This window comes from Corvus hawaiiensis, chromosome 4 (assembly GCF_020740725.1).
Source record: "Corvus hawaiiensis isolate bCorHaw1 chromosome 4, bCorHaw1.pri.cur, whole genome shotgun sequence".
In the NCBI taxonomy this organism is placed as follows: Eukaryota; Metazoa; Chordata; class Aves; order Passeriformes; family Corvidae; genus Corvus; species Corvus hawaiiensis.
The window spans coordinates 32,798,481-32,821,451 of record NC_063216.1 but is presented as its reverse complement, the minus strand read 5'-3'; the positions used below and the strand labels follow the sequence as shown (position 1 = coordinate 32,821,451).

The window sequence follows — 22,971 nt, the reverse complement described above, 5'->3', positions numbered from 1 at the left end:
AAAACTCATGTACCAGATAAAAAGAAACTGATAATGAAGAGCATAGGAGCCCACAGAAAAGCAAAATCAAGTGTTAATAATTTTAAAAATATTAAATAGAATTAAAAGCTACAGAATATTTGCCCTTGCATAAAGGAAAAAATCATAATTCAAAGTAATGACCAGTATTTTTGGCTTTAAATGTCTCAGAGAAAATATTGTTTGGAGAACAGTTACAGAGGCATCTCTGTATTTAACAGCCCTATACCATCTGAATGTTTTCATATAACATTTTAAAAATTCGGTGCAATGTAATTGCCATGAAAATCAGCTGTAAACCATGCATTTTTCCTTTTTTAAAATTGTGAAAGAGAGGGTGGTTAGGTGGGTGGCAGTATGATGAAACGTATAGAAAATACATTATTTGTCATGAAATAGAGCAGAAGGGAGAGAAATTAAAGTAGGGGGAAAAATCAGGTGGTAAGAGAGTAGGCAGAAGTCACCACTTTATTACTCCTCCAGTGCACAGTTTTTTTTTATTTAGCACACATATTCTCAGTAAAAGTGTGTTACTGAAAATGCAGTTATTATTCCATTAAGTTGCTGTTGGCTTAATAAGACATAAAATATAATCATACCTGAATAGACACAACCAATCTAAAGATGAACTATATACAGTACTGAGTTAGCCATCTGAAGATGAATGCTGGTTGAGAGTGGATAATCAAAAGAACTTTGAAGAACATTTTTACTAGATAATTTACAGATCCAGCAGTAACAAATTACTAGTGGTTTGCCATATTGGCAGTCAAGTGCTAAACATCATGTAAACATAACACAGTAGAACAGCTGCCAGTTGAAATGTCTTAGCCGGCTATAGAAGTTGAAGGCCTAACTGGAAAAGATCAGTCAAAGAGCAATGTACTTTTTGCTCTCAGAAGCACAAGCAACGGCTCAGACTCCTGTAGAGGTGTTGAAAATGATCATGCACGCACACACCCCCCATCAGAGGTGCAGAATACTATCTACTGGACAACAGCTCTCAATGCAGTCCAATTTACATGGCATGTGGAAGCAGCATTCAAAATCATCTTCACTAGCAAGGCAAAGTCTTTGCTACGGCTGGTAGGAAAATCTGCCAGTGTGAAGCTCACATACTGCAAGTTGCTGCTTTTTCCTGTCTTATATAATTAAGCCAGTGATGTCACTGCAGTCATCTCAATAACCACTACTAGCAGAAGATGTAGGACAGCGGGTGCTTTTCCTGTGCTAGCTCATCAGTACCTTTTTGCCTGTGGTAGATTCAACACTACCCATACAGATCCACCGCAATACAAGCACACCTTTATGTTCTTTTCCAGACACACTCCTAAGGAGCTGAAGACTTAATATTTAAATTCTTTCTCCAGCCACTCATAATATAATGTCTTAAAGCTCCTATAAAATACAGATAAAAGCATGTTACTGACTGGCTTGTTTATCTATAACTCCTGTGAAACACTGTATTTCTTAGAAAGCATCAATGACTAAATAAGTGATCGTAATCTGTTAAAATTATTTAGATTTCTTAAAGGAAACGCCACTGACAGAGACAAAGGCAAGGCGATAAATATTCCAGTACCCATAAGTAAGAAAATATTAATAATTAAAAGAAAGACCAGCATAGCAATAAAAAAAGTAATTATATTTCAATATGCTTTTTGTCTAAGTTGGACAGGCAGTATTGAGGCTACTTCTTTGCAGATTGTATACAGCCCATAATTCAGAGATGTTATGCAGAGCACCAATATCAACAAAAATAACAGTGGTAGTATTCATGCAAGTTGCTTAATCTCAAATAATTACTGAAGCAAATAAAATTTAAGAGCCTCTTCTGAGATTTTCCCTCATGACACTAAACTGAAACTTATGGTAAGTTTAGGAAGGATAGCTGCCAAGAAAAGAGAAATGAAAATATTCAAAAATTGTGTATATCATTCAATCCCCACATTTCTCTGGAAAAATAAAGAAACTTGTGTAAAGACCAACACGTGCATCACGTGACACGACACATCAAGTAAATCTGGTTTCTGATTCTAATCTCAGTTTAAAAACTTATACCACTGAACTCAGCCAAGGATATATTAAAGTCCAGTATATATTAAAGTCACAGAAAATCTAAGGGGTACATTTCTAGCACACTCTTGATCTTCACAGGCAAACATTTCTAATGCATAGTAAATATCAGGTGTTTGCCCTTAACTGAATTCCTCAAGATCTTATATTTTATAGAGCTATAGGAATCTGGTCCAACATATTTTTCTATACATTTTCTACTTGCTAAGCTCATTAATGTGGGCTGAAAAAATCTGTCAACAGAATAAAATGAAACTCTCTGTCATAAGTGGTCAACTATTTCAAGACTTAAGGACAAAAATACTGAATCTACTTTATATGCCTATTATAAAATAAATCTACTTGTTGCCATTAGGATGGAATAAAAATGAAATTAAACAAGTAGTCCAAACAAACTATCAGTGTTCTAATTTCAGCTACTAAACAATTTTAAAAGAAAGCATTATTTTGTATTAGCTTATCATGGGTGGTCATTTTGCCCTGTGAAATATGGCCCACTATTTATCATTAGCATTATTTGTATACCTCTTACGAAGAAGAAAAGAAAGTGAGACTGGTGCTTCAAAGAAAGTACCTACTTACTCAACTTCAAAAGAATCATACAATAAAATATAGTGAAACTATACATTTAATCTCCACCGCTTAATGGATCCTGCAGAAGTTCACACAGCTCTGATGGATTAGAGGTCTCCATCTCCTGTTTATACCATTGGGATAAAATGATGCTGTTCCACTCACCACAGAAAACCACTGAGACATAACCATGTGGTTTTTACTTTTCTCATGCATTTCCTGTCAGATGGTGATCATCAGGCTTCACTGCAAGTTCCAAGTTTAATAACTTTATTCTTACACTAACGGAATAAACCTGAAATCAGTGTTGACTTGAGGTATATATATAAAACATCTAATTTTTTTTCCTCTACTGTTTGTAACTTGATGTGTAGGTAGAACACTAATTTATTCTGAGGTTACTACGTATTACAAAGCACAATCGAACCTGCATTGGTACCTGCTGACAATAGTGATAACAGTACTAAAATACTACAGAAATTCCCACCTCTTAAAAATGCAGAAACATCAAAAGCTAAAAAGTTCTAGAAGTTCTAGTTTTGTTTAGATTGCAGGCTAGATTCTCCTTCTTTCCTTATTAACTCAGTTATGGTTTCCCTCAGGTAAATACCTACATACGACTGTGAAAAACAAATCTCCCCTGTATCTAATCTCAGTCTTCTTATATTCTATCAAAAGCAGTTTTTCCAGAGACCAAAAAATATGTTTTCAGAAATTAAAATCTGATTGTACCTAAATGTTGGCAAAGTCTTTTATACTCCTTCTAGACCTCGTACATTGTTCCTTACTCTACTGCTCAAATGTGATAAACCAATACACCTTTGGAGTATCAGCACTCCTACTGGTGATGCTCTAAATCACATAGGCAGAAAATGTATTTTGAGAAAACCAAGGAAGATCAAGATGAAAAGAACTTTTTGTTCTCTTGTGAAAGAGAACCTGAAAACATGATTCTGACTGGAACACTGGAGAACAGTCTGAGGAGAGGAGAAACCTAAGGGAAAGGGAGGGTAGGAGTCCACAACAGATTTTTTTTGACAGACTTCTAAGGAGGGTCAGGGCTTGAGGGAAGCACCTCTGGTGATCAATAACTTAGTCTTCCTGATGATTTGGTTTTATAATATGACAAAGAGAGAGCTGATGTTAACATTAAAAAGTCACCTCTCTGGGTGGAAATCTCATGGTATTATCTTCTCATTCTGTTCTCCAGAAGTGACTGAAACTCTCTTGGAAGGTCCTAAATTAATCTGGAGACTGCATCTTAAAAATGGACATCATATTGTACACTACTGCATACTCTCAGGATGATGGACCCTGAGGGTACTGAAAAAAATGGAAGAGATGGGGGTTCTGCAATGCATGCACTGGCAACAGTGGCACAATGGCACGGGCAGCTTAGGGATGTTAAAAAAAAATAATGAAACACAGATGAAAAAGAAGGTTCTCAAAAGCATTGAATAACACATTAAAAAAAGATATTTAATGAATGCAAATACATTTCATATTGGGAAGATTATTTCAAGATCAGTTCTGATAGAAGCCTCAGATCTTGGCTAATCCTATTGAGTTTAGTAGGTATCTTTGGTATTCATCTAAGTATAATGAAACAGAGATGACTCTTCAAATCACATATGTGCTCAGTATTGAACTAAAATTGTCCTTGTGAAAAAAAAAATTAAATCTACTCTAGTCAATTTAATAAAACCTAGCTGTCTAACAGAATTGTTGAGTAGACAAAATTTTACTCATCATTGCCAGAGCACCCCAAATTTACACACAGCTTTATAACCATAAAGACAAACAAGCTCTTTGATCTGAAAAGCTTGTATTATAATTACTTTATATGGAAAAAATTCTAAACCCATATCCAAGATCCTTATGTAAAAGATTTAGCTGAGATGAAAGAGTCCACAGCAGGACAAGTGAAAGTGCTTTGCAGCATGGAAAGACTTACACACAAAATAAACTTGAAAATGCTAAGATTACTTAGTCAGGAAAAAGAAAGCTTTAAGAAAGAACAAGCCTGAAGTATTGCAAATTATGGGGGGTGTGCAAAAAGCATTTGTTCTTTTCTACTGTCAGATTTCACCATATAAGAATAAATGGAAGCATATACTCAGCCAACAAAAGAAAATGCCTGTGTATAGAGCACACGTTCTGCAAAACAGCAATACAGGCTCATGGTGGTAAACAATGTGACAGACTGGAGCAAAAGGATTAGATACCTTTAGGCTTCACCACTGCAAGCTAAACACGTAGCAGCATTGAGAGAGATGCATTTGTCTGTAAGCTATTCTCTTGCTAGCACCTGATAGTCAAGGAACTTGCCGCACACACATAATTGCACAAACTGCTTAAATATTCCAGAAAATCATTCTAGTGGAAAAAGGAGTAAGTACTTTTTAATGCAGACTAAATGAACTGGTGGCCTGGCAAGCACTTTCCCCTAGTTATACTTAACTCCATGTAGTTTAAATCATACCAAGTGTTGTCATGTTTCAAGATTTTGTATCTTAAACAAGCATTAGCTTTCTCACCGGGTAGGTCTGTGCTGCTCGCTGGAGGATTGTCTAGCAATCCTTCTACCCGAAATCACAGCAGCAGGGAGCTGCAGGCCAATTTAGCCGGCTGTGAAGCATGATACCAGGCAAATTATTCTGCACAGAGTTCTACATAGCTGCTATTAGGACCCCTCTAACACAAATTTTTGCAACACTGTGCTGAATCATAGCCTAACCTACACATACAGATTATAATCTTTTTTAATAGCTATAGAACACAGGTTAGGAAAGGACACATTAAGAATGCCTGAACTCCCCTTCACTAGGTAGCTTAAAAGAGAGAGCAAAGATTTGTATCGAGTTGGTTTCCCTCTGCTTCTTCGTAATCACCAGTTCATGTTTAACGAGAATTTAGAAATCATTTTGTAAAGCAGCTTATGGCAAGTATATCATTCTGTGTTGACTGAGTGGATGTTTGGTACTGGATGTCTCATTATAAATAACTAATGAAAAAAGGTAGCAGCAACAACAGCTCTCAGTGGGAAATACTACTGTGTGCGCTAGAAATTGGGAGTAGCAGATGGTTTTTAGTTGGGTAGTGGCTTTTTAAATCAATTTTTAAAGTTATATAATCTTATCTTCAAAGAGTGGGTAGACCTTTCTAACAAGGGAATCTCAAAAAGTAATGTTTACATGTACCAGGAGAGACGGCCTTCATACTTTTACTTCCCATAGAAATCAGCATCAGTGTAAGCTTGCAAAATAGGATTCATAACTGAACTGGGTGAAAGAGCAATTTAATACAAAATTCTTGCAACATCATTATTTGTCAATACCTAAATGATCTAATACTATTATAAAAAGGGAAATCAGTAAAGCAGCAATATTCCAAACATTGTCTCTCAGTACAATTCTCTTCCCTTTTTTTAATACATCATAAATACCTGCAAAATACACTGAAGCTTTATTATCAAATTCAGTAGATGTTACTATATTAAATAATTTAAAATTTATCTGTTTCTGTCCTTGAAGCCCCAAGCAATCACGCCTGATTATCTTACTATTCCCTAATGAATAAGCAACCAAAATTGTTCTGGAATGTGTTTTTAATGTATCCTCATTAGTAAGCCATTTTATATACTTCTGGCTCGCTCATCATCATTGTTCTGTGAAATTTTGTATCCCTCTCTCAATAATGCAGGCATGCAAGTGTGTGGTATTTTTAAAGGCTCAAGACAGCAATTATTTTACTCAAGCATGTTTGGTCACTCTTAGCTATTATATTTCAGTCCAGCCATCATTTATTTTAATATTATATTACAAGTAAAAACCAAAACAGTATTCTGGAATAATGCTACCAAATTGTTTACTTCAATATTCTTCAACAAATTCTAGTGATTATTACACTATGAAATAATAAAAACAAAGGTGTGCTTTTTATAAAAAATAATTGTTCTTTTCCTTAGAGAAAAAAAATTAATCAGAATAACTGACTTCTGAAAAACCACGCATAAATTTTATCCACCCTAATACATTCTCTTAGTCAACTTCTTTCAAAACCACATAATTCTATGCTTTTGAATCCCTCCTGAGATATAAACCAAACACAATTATAGTTTTATTGCTGTTATATAGCCTCATCTTCTTGATATCCTGACATAAGAGTAAAAAGTATATCTTTGAATATGTACCATCATTGTTTTCAGCAGTGTTATTATATTTTTAAGTATATTTTTTTCCACTCTCTCAACATGCACAAGTATCAACTTCCCTTTCTGGATGACAGAATTAAGCAGAAACTGACATTTATATGCCTGTGATGAAATCCAAATCTTTTTCCTGAGACTACACAGAACCTTTCCTCATGTTTAAATTTAAATTGCTGCTGCCAACCTTTATTATCTATTATATAACCACATTAAATTTAAACAGATATGCTGCTGCCACTTCTGTGAAATCCCTCTGTAGTGCAGTCACTACATGGTTTTACTACCTTCAGTTTAAAAAAAAATAAATTAGGGGCACCTTAAGTTTCTCAGTATTTATGCCATGTAATTAAGCAAAATCCTTTAACATATACTCTGCTTTTAAGAACACAGAAAACTGTCTGGAACTGTTTCTTTAATCTAAACTCATGTCACAAATCCAAAGACAGTAAGATACTGCATCTGCACTTGAAATTCAATAACACATTTTTTTTATTATGCTTCTGAACACAACAGCATAAATGTAAAAGCAAACATTGCAAGGAACCACCTACTACAGAAGATTAAAGAGACTGTTCTGAAGAAAATACTTCAATTTGGAGCTTCAGTTTTATTGAAGTGACACATTTTAAAATTAGTTGTAGTTCAAAAAATCTCACGAGTTCTCAAAAAATATGGAAAATATTTATGGTTACTACATGAAAAGAAAACCACACTTTTCAAAGTAAGGACTGGAATAAACTTTTGAATACAGAGTAAGATGAAGCCCTTTCAAGAGTCAATTTTAGGAAAGTATTTTTTAAATAAAATATCAAGTTTATGAAAGAAAAAGTCTGAGATTTATTGTATCCAACATGTACATCTAGCAAATGTACATACACATACACATGCAAGTGTAGAAGTTCTTAATCCCTACTTTTTGTTCTGCAGTCACAGGCTGTCCAAAGCAAATAAAAAGTAACATATTCTTTAACATCCATTGGAATTTCTTACATGTACAAAAAGCTTGTATTTCTATTTTCTGGTGTTATTTTGTACAGAAACACAATGTGAAAATACATTGCAATAAAGATGGCGTATTTCTGTGTTTAATAATACATTTAGAATGATTTGTCCTCACATGAATACATACACAGGACTCTCACACCTGACAGGAAACTGATAATGATCTTAGTACTTCAAGGACAGAGGAATCTAAAGCAATTTACTTGCTGGAGCTCAGAATTCTCACAATACACATTTTGACAGTCTTCTGTTCATCTTCCTGACACACTTAATTTTTCTGCATCCCTGCTTTGCATGTTATACCTATTTAAATTTTCTTGCTCGCTCTTCAATTCACACAGATTGTTTGAATACACACCCAGTGTGTAACCTCTTTGCCATGATACACTTCTAAATTTAGTCCTGATGCTTTAGTTTTTAGTTTAAATGTTGTTCCATAAATTTTTCTCCTAGAGGAACTAAAGGTGTTCATTTTGAAGCAGTTTGGACTATCGACTGTGTTAAAATGCACAATTTTAACACAGCAATGAAAAAAAGTTGGAAAACTCTTATATAAGATGGTTGCTTTTGTTCTTGAAATTACTGAACCAGACTGCCATCTATTGGAAAATAAATATTTTTTTTTAATTATACTTCTTTTTTTAAGAAAAGAATCCCTAAAACTGCTATAATTTACTGTCAAAAGCTGATTTTGCTAGCAATCATACTTAATTCAGCTTGAAAAGGAAACACCTTTGTTGACTGAACTGCGATAAAATCAAGGATTTTCCTATATCTTTTTCCGCCTCATTTTTTCTGGAGCCTGTTTTGAAGCACAGCTCCTTTTCTGACTCGCTGAACAATCAAGTTGTAGTTTTTTTGAAAGATTTTCCAAAAGGGCAAGATTTTAAAGGGAACATAGAAAACCTGAATTATGTCAGCACTGTGCAATACACAAGTATAAAGCTTTCCCAGCTTGCCTGTGCAGCACCAGTCAGGGCTTTCCATGCCTTTGCATACACAGGGTAACTAAAGAGCATATTCAAATCACAGTGACCAAAATGGGAGAAGCAAAGACAGGAACTGGAGGCAAAAATCTATGAATTGACCATCAACCCCGCCCAGAATACAAGTCATAGAGAAATACTAGGAATTCCAGCTAAAATGATGCATAGCTGCACAAATGCCTTTGGAGCTCTCTCTGAAGTAGAATTGCAAAACTATGCTTAATCTGGCCTTTAATTTTGTGGAGACAATGAGCAGGGGGGGGTTGTCGTAATGTACATGTTTTAATGACCGGTAAAGATAGACTAGGAAACATGAGATTAATATTCTGCTTCCTATTTGACTTGAAAATACTGTAAGCGCATGAATCCCTGGGGTTTTAATGCCTTCTCACAAATCACACACCTGGCCAATAGAAACATATAAAGTAATAAAAACATGTATTGTTTTCAATGCAAAATTTGATGAAAAGTAGTTCCTTACTACAAACATTCCAGAACAACTTGTTATGTTGTTGGATGACTACTTGTCTAATAACACAGCAAATGGAAGAATGGATTCAATTCTGTGTTTGATCTAAAAGACTTCCAACCCACTTCTTTCAAAGAAAGTACAGAATTCTACAAGTGCTGTATGACTGAGCAAGAAACAATGCAAGATGGCTAAGACCAGAAAAGGAAGAGAATGTGCCTGTGAACAAGGCATCCATAGTCCTGCTCTCCAGATTGCACTGGTATTCTTTTCTGCATTGTACACTGGTGGCTGTACAACGCAGAAACAATACTAGAAGGGATCATGGACTGATGATTAGTACTTTATCTGGGAGACTATAAAACCAATGTTGAAACTCACCTCTATGCCATGGACAGAACTGAACATCACTCTTCCAGATGAAGCCTTTATTGTCAAGTTATTGCATTAAAAAGCAAGCATCCACACTACCCTTACACTAAACAAAAACTGTGAGCCCCACTTTTTCAAACAGTAGAGGTTGGCACTTAAAATTCAGGACAGAATTCCAGGCTGTGGATTCTGGATAGACAGACACTTCCTTCTGCAGTCCCAAATCAACATTAACCTCATTTAGCCAGAGCAGTACTACAGTTGTTTTGGCCCTCTTGAAAAGAGCCAATTGTTAAAAAAATGCTTTGAAATACACTCTGCTTCCTGATGCCTTCTCTTTCCCAAGCCCATGCTATCTTCAGGAGGTGGCTCCTGATGCTCCTTGCTCCATCTTCCTAAGTTTATGATCCATAAGTTACTATTTAAATCAGAAATTCCCCAGTCTTGGCCTCCTATTTCTCTGAACAATAGCATGATGCAAAAAAAGCAGATGTCTCCTAGCAGCCAGTGCCTTTGCAGAATCTCCCTAAAGGTCACAAAGTGGCATGACTTGGGGTTTGGAAACTTTTCAGATTGCTGAACTGCATGAAGTTGAAAAGCCTTCAACAGTCATTGTCTCTGGAATCGACATTTGTTCAGGAAATGGCACTGTCTAGCACATCAGCAACAGGGACCTAACTTCTACACCTCTTCAGAGCTGATGCCGGCACAGCCAACAATGAAAGTTGGGAAAAACCTGCTGATTTGAATCTGAAGTAACTGCTCCTTCACGGAAGCACACCACGTGTGATTCCAGCCCTCTGTTGGAGCTGGTAACAGAGAAACACTCAGTCCAGTAGGTAAAAAGAGTCTGTGCTCCAGTGTCACATACTCCTGTGCTGCCCATACTTCCACAGGGTCTTGGCATGTGCAATGGAAACAAATGTGAGACAAACAAATGCAGACAACAGACAAGAACCCACTTGGCCTATTGAGATTCTTACAGAAGCTTCCCATGGAGGAGAAAACTTAAGTCAGAAAAAACTGCAAGAATCTCTCTTCTTTAGAACATATCCAAGGAATCTATTTCTGACTCTCCACATCTATATACATCCTCACTTCTTTCTCTCTGTATCTTCGTGTTCTTACACATAAATATTCATTTAAATTTCTTCAATCATCACCGTACTGTCACACATCTTCCATGACTATGCTTGCTGGTCCTGCCCCCAGAGCAGTTTGGCAGCATTCACCTTTGAAATAATTTTCAGAGCTAAACATATCTCTTCACTTTAGTGCTTCTTCCTAATTACTCTTTCATGACTCCTTACAGAGCATGTGTATTTTCATATCACCCATGTACTACATAGGGAGCCTAAACACAAAAGGAAGGCAGCACCTGCCCAAAACTAAAAGACATTGTATCAAAAATGGAAGCAACTTCCATTTTTTGGATGCAAGGCATCCAGGCAGCAACTGAACAGACTGAATCACCCTAAAATACATTAAAAAATGAAATGGATGCTTTAGAACAAACAGGAAAATCTCACATCACAGCAAAGAGTCCTTTCCATACAGATCTATATAGTTGGGTTCACTGTAGGGGAAAACATGTTCTGCCCTCCATCCTAACTTTGTGTTGGGAGTGCACACCCATCTTCTTGATTACAGTTTTCTCTGAAAGAAAAGCTGGATGCCCTAGTAGGAGAGCACCATAAAATGCTTTTAACAGTCCCCAACTTTGAAGATTTGTTTTCACATATAGTTCAATATAAAATATATGAAATATCAAAAAAACATATTGCCTGATTTACCTTTATATTTCCCTGTCACAGAAATTACAGATTTAGTGTCTGAATATTTTCTCTTCACATTGTATTTCATTTAGGCCTGAGCAGAAGGGTTTATATGGAATACATTTTCTGCAAAATAGCAGCTGAGAAGATTTAAATAGCAGTTAGCACCTAAATTCAGAGAGACACTAGACAAGTGTCTAAAAATGCTTAAATGGGATCAGTACCTTGTTCAGATTGAATTCAATATGAGTTATATATCTAAGCATTCAAACATCTAGAAGGGCTTTACAAAAGTATCTACTGCATTTCAGGGCAGCTATGCATCTTTGTAAATCTCGTTTTGTCTCTATATATCGTAATAAATCCTCCAAAACATGAAAGTCCTTAACTTGCCATAGTTTTCCTTGCATAAGTGAGCATAATTTTTCTTAATTTATGAAAAACATTAACTGAAATTTAGAACATAGCAGTTTTCCTTTGTCCTCTCCTTTATTCCCTGGGCAATCACATTTATTTAGTATCATGATTTAAATTTAAGCCTAAACTAGCTGAAACCAGGAAACCTACTGAGGAAGAGAATTCAATTTTAAAAAAAGCCTTGTTACAGCAAAGAAAAAATTAATCCTAGAGTACTTTATTCATAATATTAGTAGCAATGAAGTCATCTTCAACTGTAGTTGGAAATCACTGACGTGTCACAACCACTAATTTCTCTATTAGATCAGTCTTCAATACCATTAGGCTACTGAGAAAGCTATATAGTAATAAAATGTGTAAGAAAAATAACTGAGGATGTTTAGGTGGTTCTTTTGGGGGCATATCTGATCAGATTCTGTTGACATTTGGTATTCAGTATAGAATTGAACATACTGATCTCCACTGATTTCTCAAAAAACCCCTTCCTCACCCTCCCCATGCTCAAAACAAGTAACCTGAATGTATTAGTGGTGACATAAAAAGCCTTTCTGAGGTGTGGTAAGCAATACCTTTGTAAAATGAAGTGAACATTACATTCTAAATCTGTAAGAAGCACATACTATATTATTTTTCTTTTATTATAATGTTAACCTTGTACTATTCTCACTCTTTTACTATTTTTTCTTGAATGTGCCATAAATAAATCAGATGTAACTGAATATATTGTCCTTGTATCCCATCTTACTTACTACATTAAGCTTGGTTTGGCTTCCACTGGTCATAAGATCTTCCTCTGATACTTTACTAAAATTTTCCAGATAATGGTCTGATAGAGTATGAGACAGATCTTCAAAAGAGTATTCCTTTTCTTGGCACAATTTGATTTCATCTAAGAGCTTTGATAATTCTCCAGTCACAGCTTCACCTTTAAAAACAGACACACCATTAGTCAGTAATTGGAATATGAGGAGTAATTTATGCCTAAAAAGGAAATGCACATTCTTTAAACTTTATTGAATATCTGTTATTTTCCGTATCTTGTCTTCTAAGAAATGATCTTCATGCACCATGCTCTGCTCAAAAATAATGGCATCTTGTTCCAGGATGGGAATTTGCTAGAGGCAATCTACATACTTCTGCATTGCCCTATACCTTGCATTTAATTAGGATGAATACATACTTACCCTTTCTCTGTTTTCTACTCCTGAAAATTTCTAGAAATAGCAACTATCCAAGAATATAAAATAAATCCAGCAAAGGAAAGTTTCTACAAACCTACAAAATCAATATCCTATACTCTGCATTGGGCTCATGTTTGCTGCTGTAATTAATAAATACACTACATAAGCTCCATAAACTGTGAGTGACTAAGAACGCGTATCTCCCCCATCAAAGCAGCTATGCTTTATGAATAATTCTTGTTCACTCTCCCAGGATTAAATGAAATGGTGGAAGAATATACTGGGCAAACTCCACACATTTAAAACATGCCTCCCTACAGCAGTCTATCAGAAACCCACATTCTGCATTGTGTTTTGTGTTTTCTCCTTAATTTATCAGATTTCTTAGCTAAGAAATCTACCAGAACAGTAAGACAATATTGGAAACAGTGGTAGTAATAAGTACTAAAATCACACTGAGTGCTAACCATTCTGCAAATAGTCTACTGGCAGCAGCAAAGCCTCCACAGACCAAAAAGCTGCTCATTATGATCAACCACATTGGGTTCTGATTATCTGCTCTGTGTGTGTTACACAGCTACCTTTAGTAATAGCAATGAAAAATGAAAAAGCCAAGGGTTTCCAGGAGCAAGTAAGAAACCCCGTTTCTTAACTAGGTTTACAACCATCATATTGGTGGAAACTGCAGCACTTAGACTTGATAAAATACAGATGCTTCCATGTTACTCCATCTTTGAAAATAAAATGCTGTAAAGGAAAAACAGAGTGAGCATATTAAGCTCAGCATACATAAAACAGATTTAAGTACACTCGCATAACTAAAGAGTCCACTGGCAAGACTGTATCTGCTTGGTGTACAGCTCTGTTTCATTTCTTTTTCATAGTGACTGTTTGCTATGCTAAGTAAACACTAATACTCAAAAATATATTTCAAATTATTACCATGGCCAGTTATTACCAAAATTTTCAGAGATAAGAACAGTTCTTAATTAAAAGCATTTAATTACCTTTTAATATCTAACAGAAATTTTGCATTCAAAACTCTTGCTACTCTTAGTCAATGGTAGCTTTGCATGAAACTTGTAAATTAAGCAAAAATATAATCAGGTTCATTTATACTCTGCTTTTTAATTAGAAAATTGGAATTTTTCCAGATTAATATTATAACTAAAAATTGGAAGCAAAATACCTAAATAATAAAACTATTCTAAAATCATGATACATTGTGCTATAAAGAAACAGAACCACTGCTTCCTACAAAACTGTGTTCATTTCCCCAGTCCCATATTCTCCCACATATGGCCTGCAGGATGTCTTACTGGGCAAAAATGAATTCTGTGTGACAAAACTGGACTGACCTGGGTGAGAGTGCACTAGCTGACTGCAGCCAGAATACATAAGAAACACATTTTGCCTGTTTCTTTCAGGGCAGGGTCTAATTAGGATCTTTCTCCTCTATCCAGATCCCTATTTTCATGAAAGTCACAGAAAGGTAATTGATAGTGCTATCCCTCTTCCTAAGTTGGTTTAAATTATTTGAAATTAGATTGTCAGAGAATGGCAGACAGATTGATGAGAAGCACAATAAAATACAATTTCTTTTCTTTAGCATCAGATTACACAACAGACAAGCAAAACCGAGCTAGCATATTTTACATTATTTATACCTTGTAAGAGGAAATAAGGAATGTGAGATCATGACCTTATTGTTAAGAAGTAAAACATATTTTAAAAATATTTGCTACTTAATTTCAGGACAGACACTTCTATTGCATATGGTAGTTGGCTTCACAATCCCACTAATCTCAAAGGAACCATTTATCTTCACACACCACATACGCATTAAGTACCCCAATGGGAAACATCCTTGGGACTATAGCAGTTGTTCACTATCACCATGACAATCATAATCTGACATGCATCAGGAAGTATTTTTTTCTCATGAATGAAAACTCTCCCAGTGAACGTGTTAAAGAAAAAAAGAACATGTTAAAAAAACCCCAAAAAAACCAAACCAAAACCACAAGAAACCACTACTGACCAAAGTAACACCACAACTCACAGAACAAAACCAAGGACAGGGTTAGTTATTTGCCAGCAGTCAATTACATTCAGTCTGGATGATTACTGAAGGCAGAAGTCAGGTTTGGTTCTACAGGAGGATGATTTTCATGAAAGAGTAGGATGACACCACACTCAGGAAAGGCCCTGTTTTAGTGGCTGTGGTGTGTAAATGGTGAAAGAACATAAAATGAAAGCACATGCACACAACAGTGACTGCCACAATGTATGAAAGCTGTGTTAGAAGATGAATGGAAGAGCAGTACACTTGTGACCTTTGAAAGAGGCTTCCAAAATGTAAAACAACTGGTAGATGCACTCATTGAGAAAGATGAGGTAAATTCAATTTTTAAGCCGAATGTGAACAATGCCTGCAGAGTATTTCAACATATTTAGAATTTTTTGTTTTACTTGATTATGAAATGGATAAGGTCAGCGGAATTAAAAATATTTAAGATCAAACAATGTAGTACATTGTAATCCATGACTTGTCCTTTCTGAAAATACAGTTCCTTGCTTTTCTATATGACATGGATTACAGTGTATGTAGTCAAGATAGGTAATTCATGGTAGAAAAAAACCTACTTGATATCAATAACTTTCTTAATCTTTTTTTTCCACTTTGTAAGTTTGTATGAATGTTAATAATAAAGAGAAATTCAGTGCAGCTTTTGCATTCACAGAGTACATGTATTTACTTTTAGCCTTTGGAGACGGAGGAACTTCTGGGGACAACACGCAAGACTGATGTTCTGCGCATTCCAGTGGGCGTTCCTCTGAAATACTTGCATTTCCTGTTTCCATATATTCTGCAAGTTAAAGATACACATACACTTAAAAGACTGAATTAAGGAGGTCTATTTCAATCAAAAGTATATTTGCTACTTCATTTTACATAAAAGCCTTTTCAATTTTTCATATTACCACCCTGTAATTATTCATAAACATTGCTGCCAGGCAATCATTTGTTGAAAGTACTGTAAAACACTATAATGGCCAGTCCTCTAATCTGTGCAAATGGCTACAGAAATTTCGTTGTAAGGGTAATGAGTTCAGACTATCCTGTGTTTTTCTTGTCTCCTTGAAATATCAATGTAGCTGTTCCATTATATTATTACAGTTAAAAGAGACTTTTATTCTAAGTTTGTGGAGAGTTTTTAGTGAAGATATTCAGGATGTTCACAATACATACAAACACTGATATTGTTAAGAAAACCGAATGTTCTGCTTGCAGCACAGATATAATACATGAGAAAAAAAAGCAAACTTGAAAATTTAGTTAAAAACAGCAGTCTCAAAAGCAATGTGCTAAAATTTCTGGGTTTTCTCCTTAAAACTTCCCTTGCCCCATGTTCACAACGTTTACAAAGACAGAAAACCATGAAATAATGCATGTGCTAAACTTCAATTTCATTACTGTTCTTTTCATATAAATACCTACATTACTTTCATGTGCTTTTCTACACAAGCTACCTCAATGGAAGACCAAAACCTTAATGAATTGCAGTGCAATAATAAATAAGAGATTGATTTATGCAATAGTGGCACCTTTTTTTTTCCAGCAGAATGACTGGTTCTCAATTCTGGCATTTATTCTGCATCTGCATTTTCTTGAGTTTCTGAAGTTGCTTAAATAATTTCATTCTGATACCGACGGTAACCACAACAGCACATGTTGCACCACACACAGCAGCAAAGTAGAATAACTTCCATAAATGTCACACTGAAGCACTAAGGAGTTTCTAGGAAGTGAAATCTCCCTCATTTAATTTCTACAGTCTACAATGCACTTGTTTAGTTTGCTGTTACTCATCATTAAATAACAAATCCCAAAACCCAAATACAATCTGTGATAAAACAGACATCGGAGAAATTGAAATTGGAAATGGCATAGAACAGCATGCAGTTTGAAAATGCTTTGCAGATTGTTGGGGTATTTTTTTTTAATTGTATGATTTGAAAGTGCCATATATTAAATTTGATGGCTGGCAATGGTCCCTGGCATAATCTGTCATAAATTTCTTTATATGAAAATGGGTACTTTATTTTGTGTTTGTGTGTACGTGTGTGGGTCTGAAAGCAAAGATGAGCTGTAAGAGACTATGAGAAAACTAGTACCATGACAAAATGCACTGGAATGTTTTCCAGCTCTGTCAGCTATGGTATTTATCAAGCTAACATGCAAGACGGAGGAGAGATAAAAAGGAAGCCAGACCCAAAGAAAATTAAAAGAAAAAAGGAATTAATGTCCAAAAAATGTTTGCTTGGTAATTATGCAACTGTCCAAAAGGAAATGTAATTCTATCAGGTGAATGCTACAATTACTAGATCAATACAGCTATGATTAGAAAGCAAATAAAGGGAATATTGTGAAGAAGTCTAAGCTTGCTGTCACATAACCATACAAGATGGGTTTTAAAATATTTCTCTATTTTTATTCTTTGTCAGGCCCCACTTCCAGACCAATGCACTTACCTGCTGGAGGCTAGTTCTGAGGAAGAAATCCCAAGTTCAACATAAGTCTTAAATACTTTAAAAAATGCAGAGTTCCTTCCAGAAAACCTTTACAAGTGGCTCACACAAGGTATGGTACAAGAGGTTTACAACAGGCTGGCAGTGTGCCAATGCTGTCAGTACAACCCTTGAAACTTCGGGCTTCTGTGGGACTTCTACTCCTCACTTGGTTTCATACTATTGAAAATTCTACCAGATGCATACAAGACAAAGACAGGGCCTCAGCTGCAAGAGGCTTATAGTCTAGGTAGATGTAAATATACATCTACCCATAAATATACATAATATTGTCAAAGAAAGAAACACAAAACAGGTGATCTCTATCAAGAGCCAAAGAAAAAACACACAAAAGCACTGGATGCTTTCAGCAGCACCTGAATTCTATTCACCTGCAGCTGGCTAGGAATTCATCTTCAAACCCTGCCCAAACTTACTGACTGCTGGGTGCTTGAGAGACTCCTCTGTATTATTTTTCTCAAAGCAAAAATGTAATTCAGAAAAAGCTAAGCTTAGTGAATTATACCACTCCAATACCAGAAGAGTTTCCCCATCTGTGGTTTCACACAATGTTAGAAGAAAAACCATCATTCCTACAATAGGGGAGAGTAAAGGCTGTTTAGGACACAACCTGTTACATTCATAATGGGAAGAATGGACTATTTTATCTCTGTAAAAGTAAATACTACTTTACTTTACCCAAAATGGACTCCAAGCTCAGTGAGGATTAATACTAAGAGCTAAAAAAACTTTTTTAGTAGGATTCTTTCCTATAGTTACCAGATTTTATCAAAGCCCCACTCAACTGAAATAGGGTCATGTGCACAAAAGGTAATACCATAAAAATGGCCACACAGCAGTGGATATAACAAGAGTGGGGAACATAAACCGAGGAGGGAACAAGCTCTGGAAAGTTCAAACAGCTGGAACTCGAGCTTTCGCAGTTTCTGTAACACCAACTAGGCCAAAGCCAAACAGACAGTAAAGACTGAACACATAAGCAGAGAAACAAAGCTGCCTCTCCACCATGAAGAGAGCATGGCCCAGCTCAGATAGAGCTGCTCCTGAACTTCCAAGGAGTGTAAAAGCACAACTTTCTTTAACTTCAGCTCCTCTTTGATCCTAATTTCTCAGTGAGGTGATAGGGTTAAGACTTTTGCTTTATTTACAAACCTTGGCTTTTTGAGTAATGGTTATATTCACCTCAGAAAACTTTTTATTTTAATGGAAAATTAAAAACCCAAACAACTTTTTAAAAACTTTTTTTTCCTTTAAATGAAGTATAAGCTCTTTTCTTTTGTTTTTAGACCCTACCTCAGCCATGCCATGGGGTAGATTCATACAGAGTGCTTCCTAGAACAATTTTTCCCCAAGGAGACCAAAAGGCTCTTTAACACTCTAGAAAAACCAAAAAAGCCAAATTTGATCAGAATACTCACTTTTTAAAACAAAAGGCTCTCCAAGTACCTAGATCAGAGAAATAGAACACATAGAAACCACTCCTCTCTACAGCCAATGTCCCTGGAGGGGGGAGCTTATACCTCCTTCACTCCACATCTTCCTGAAGGGCAGCAATCTTCAGAAAACCCTCTGCCCTCCCTAAGACTCTTCCAGAACCTGTCTGAGGATCCTACAACTCCACTTACTCCTGCCCCAGCCTGGAAGCTCTGAAAAAGCTCTTTCCAAAACAGCTCACTTGCTCCCATGGGAAGGAGCCCATGAGGCTTCATGACCCAATTCCTCTTCTCTTTACAGGACCAGCATTAGCAGAAAACTGACTGGTAACTACTATTGTCAGGTGTGCCAAGATAACAGATGAGCTGAGATGGAGGCTGGTTCACTTCAGTCTCCTAAATTTCAGAGGACAATTTCTAAATGATTAAAGTTTAACTAAATCCCAGAAAAAGCTGAAATCAGTAGATGTTTTTGTGCATGTGTTCAGGGAAGATAACAGAAACAAGCACTGAAGTACTCCTATGACTGTGAGATAGGTAAGGGTGCAGCTAAACTTTCAGTCGTAACAACAGCAGTTAAATTAATTCATGAACACAGTTAATACTTTACAGCTTTTGCACAAGAGCCTACAGAAGAAGCTGAGAAGTCCCCAGAAAAACAAAACAAAACACCCCATAAACAACAACAAAAAAACCCCATAAACAATGAAGGGGGATTGAGATCTCAATTATTTTTGTCCCACACAGCTGTGATCAAATACTTGACTGAAAACCTATTCCAGTCTTCCGTGAGGCTGGCCTCCTGCACTCAAGGGAATGGAAGATCTACTTGTCCACAGAAAGAGCAGAAGAGAGAGTGAGAATACAGGAAAGAAAAAAAAAAAAAAAAAAAAAGCCAGAGCTAGTGACACCAAAGCTATTTAAGCAGAGAGGAATAGAAAGGAGTTCTGGTTCTGCAGCTGCTTCTGCATTTTCCATTTATGAATAATTTGGTAACAGGTACAAACAATGTTAGGTTCCTAAGCAGCTTCAGCAGAAGAGAGGAAACAGTTTTCCACTGCATCTCCCTCCATACTGTCTATGCAGCAGTGTTTACTGTGCCTTCCTGGGGCTTTTTCATCATTTTTCATCTGTTTATCTAGTATCTCCTTTGTTTCACAATAACAAGAATTCTGCTTCCAGAAATAGTAAAAGAGCAAGATTCTAATAGAGAGCATAGTGGGCTGTGGAGAAAGAGTTGAAAGACGGTATAGCTCGCACCTGCGTCACGTTCACATGTGCTAAAACTAAAACACAGCTGGTTGGTTTAATTTTAGGCCTACCAGCCTTGGCAACATCCCTTGTATCTCCAATGCCTAATTATAAAAGCCCTAAGTGCCAATACTGTTAACTGCTTCAGCACTGACTATTGTTGTTTCACTGCACTCATGAAATGCATCCAATAGCCTGGCCTTGCTTGGCACAATATCCTAATTCTCCCCTCTTTGAGTACATAGTGCCTATACAGCTATTTCTTCCTTACCACATTAAGAATCCAAACCCTAATAAGCATTTTTGAGTTCAATGCTACTCACACCTGATGAAGACACAGAAAATGATGTGACATATGCAAAAGACATAGAATTCAAACCTGAACTGTCGTTTCTATGAATTCCAATTTTAACTATTAGCTTACTCCGCCTTTTCCATGTTGCTCTTTAAAGTGATCTTTAATTTATTTTCCTTCTATCAGATAATGTGCCAACCTCTCAAAAAAGATGGCAGACTTTTCAAACAGAAAAAAATATTTTTGCAGAAACTTCCACTTGTCTTTTCTCAGGATAGTGAGAAAAGATGTAAAATAAGGACCACAAAAATACTAGGATCACATCTAAAACCTCACGGGCAAAAGGCTTTGTTTCTTTAAACCTAAAATCTGTAAAAAGTCATTTTCTAAATATTCTTTAAAAGAGGGAGAACAATTTCTATCCACAAATATTAAATTCTGGGAGGGCCTTTATCCACAGGTGGATATCAGCCCTGTTGGGTTTAGTATCAGCTGAATGGATTTAGTGTTACTGCCTCCATGAACTGCTTCTAAACACATAAATTACTTTTATCTCCTTCAAAGAAGTTTCTCATAAATATCCCCAAAGGCAACTCATTTTCTTTCTAAACATTTCTCAGAACTCTGTTATCCCTCTGCATATAGGAGTGTGGAACCTATCAGGCCCACCAGTAGTACCAGTCACATTATTTCCTTGTCCATTTCTGCCAGCCTGTTCATATGCATCTTTCAGCCTTTGTTTTATATTTTAAAAGCTAATGTTTTGTGGCAGGGACAAATATTATGCTATGTTAATACTGTAAACTGTAAAGTGACACTCATAACAGTGCAAGGGTGAACCAGTAAAAATTAATGAGAATGCTTGGTGATAAAATCTTAGTCTATCCTGGCAACAAGGTGAAAGAACAAATTTAGTGCCACTATGTCTGCATAATGCACAAAATTAGCAAGAAAATTACAAAATCTAGCCAGTAATTGTCTGACACCATTAACTTAATTTCTATTTCCTATAAGTCTACATGAAGGAGACATGTGAGCTGCTCTAGACAACCATCTGAAGACAGCAGCCTTAACGGGAATGTATTTGGAAGTCACTAAACCTCTTTTAGTAATTGCCCTTTCTTTGCATGGAATTTGTTATGCACTGAAGTCAAACTCAATTATAGTACATTCAGGATTCCAAAAATCCCAGTGCTTCACTGATTTTTCAGCTACAATAGGATAAATACTCACACTTTAGTGAAGAGTATACTCAATTGTCTTTTTAGAGGAGGGTAGGTCAACCATATCATCAGTAGTGCTAGTACTGAATCCTGCCACTCCTGATTTTTTCAGCTTCAGCTTATAGTTCAAACTTTGATGGATAAAGGTTCAGCGAACATCTTGCTTATGAAAAAGAATCTAAGAAAGTTTCACAAGTGAGTTCTGAAGGAGCTCCTCAGGTTAAGAGTCAGAATGGCATCTTTGTAACCATTTCTCATCCTTGCACATCACTTCTTATTATAGGCAGAGAGCAAAAATAAACAGCTGCTCATTACGAGGCAGTTTCATCACACTAATAAGAGCTGAAAGTACTAAGCAGTCATTTTTATACTCCAAGGCACACATTTGAAAAAGATTGCATGTCAAAGCAACAAAAAGCCTTGAAATTAATATATTTCTTTTTCTCTGTGTGTGTGGGAAAGACTGAGGGCAGGTACTGATCTACCAACATGAGAAACCCATGAGAGGGGTTTGGGTGCTTTATTTATTCATAAAGCAAGAGTAATTTGAAAAAAATGTTCACCAGTGGGGTTGAGACTGCAAGGTTATCACACTAAGGAGAAAATGGAACAAAAGAGAGATACTCAAATTAAAATTAGTTTAGTTGATGATGGGACTTTATGATGAATCTTAGATTAATACCTGAAGGACGATTGATTTGGATCTCTAAGAAAGTGGGAGCTCTGACTGACCCTTTTCCTGCCACTGAAGAAGTTCCAGTATGACATTAACCCTCTTTTCCTCTACATGGTACTATATTCATGCTGCAGCTCTGTGAGGACATAAAGGTTGAAGTTTGAGTCTGAGTCAAATTAGGAACTCCCTTCTGCTGACAGGGGAAAGCCCCTTGTCCCCCACACATATCTTCCTCACTACTTTTCGATGCACATTTCTGTCAGTTACCTGGGACAGAGGTAACTCTGGGACCTGAATTACACTGGAGACAAGCTAATTAAAACAACAAGTATATTTACAAATTTTTAATATTATTTCTTATTATTTTATATGTATAATAAATATATATTCTGTATTCTACCAGTTCATTAACTGAATCAAG

The 22,971-nt window shown here is 36.1% G+C and overlaps 1 protein-coding gene across 8 annotated transcripts in view; it reads right to left on the bottom strand.

Annotated features, from left to right (window-relative positions):
* The window catches only part of ANKS1B (ankyrin repeat and sterile alpha motif domain containing 1B), a 413,919-nt gene that overhangs the window by 322,693 nt on the left and 68,255 nt on the right, over positions 1–22,971 (bottom strand). For all 8 annotated transcript variants that reach the window (XM_048302483.1, XM_048302485.1, XM_048302479.1 and 5 more), the window contains exons 7-8: positions 15,839–15,949; positions 12,648–12,823 (exon numbers count right to left, since the gene is read on the bottom strand). In XM_048302483.1, coding sequence (XP_048158440.1) covers positions 12,648–12,823; positions 15,839–15,949 — 287 coding nt within the window. The remainder of the gene's footprint in view (positions 1–12,647; positions 12,824–15,838; positions 15,950–22,971) is intronic.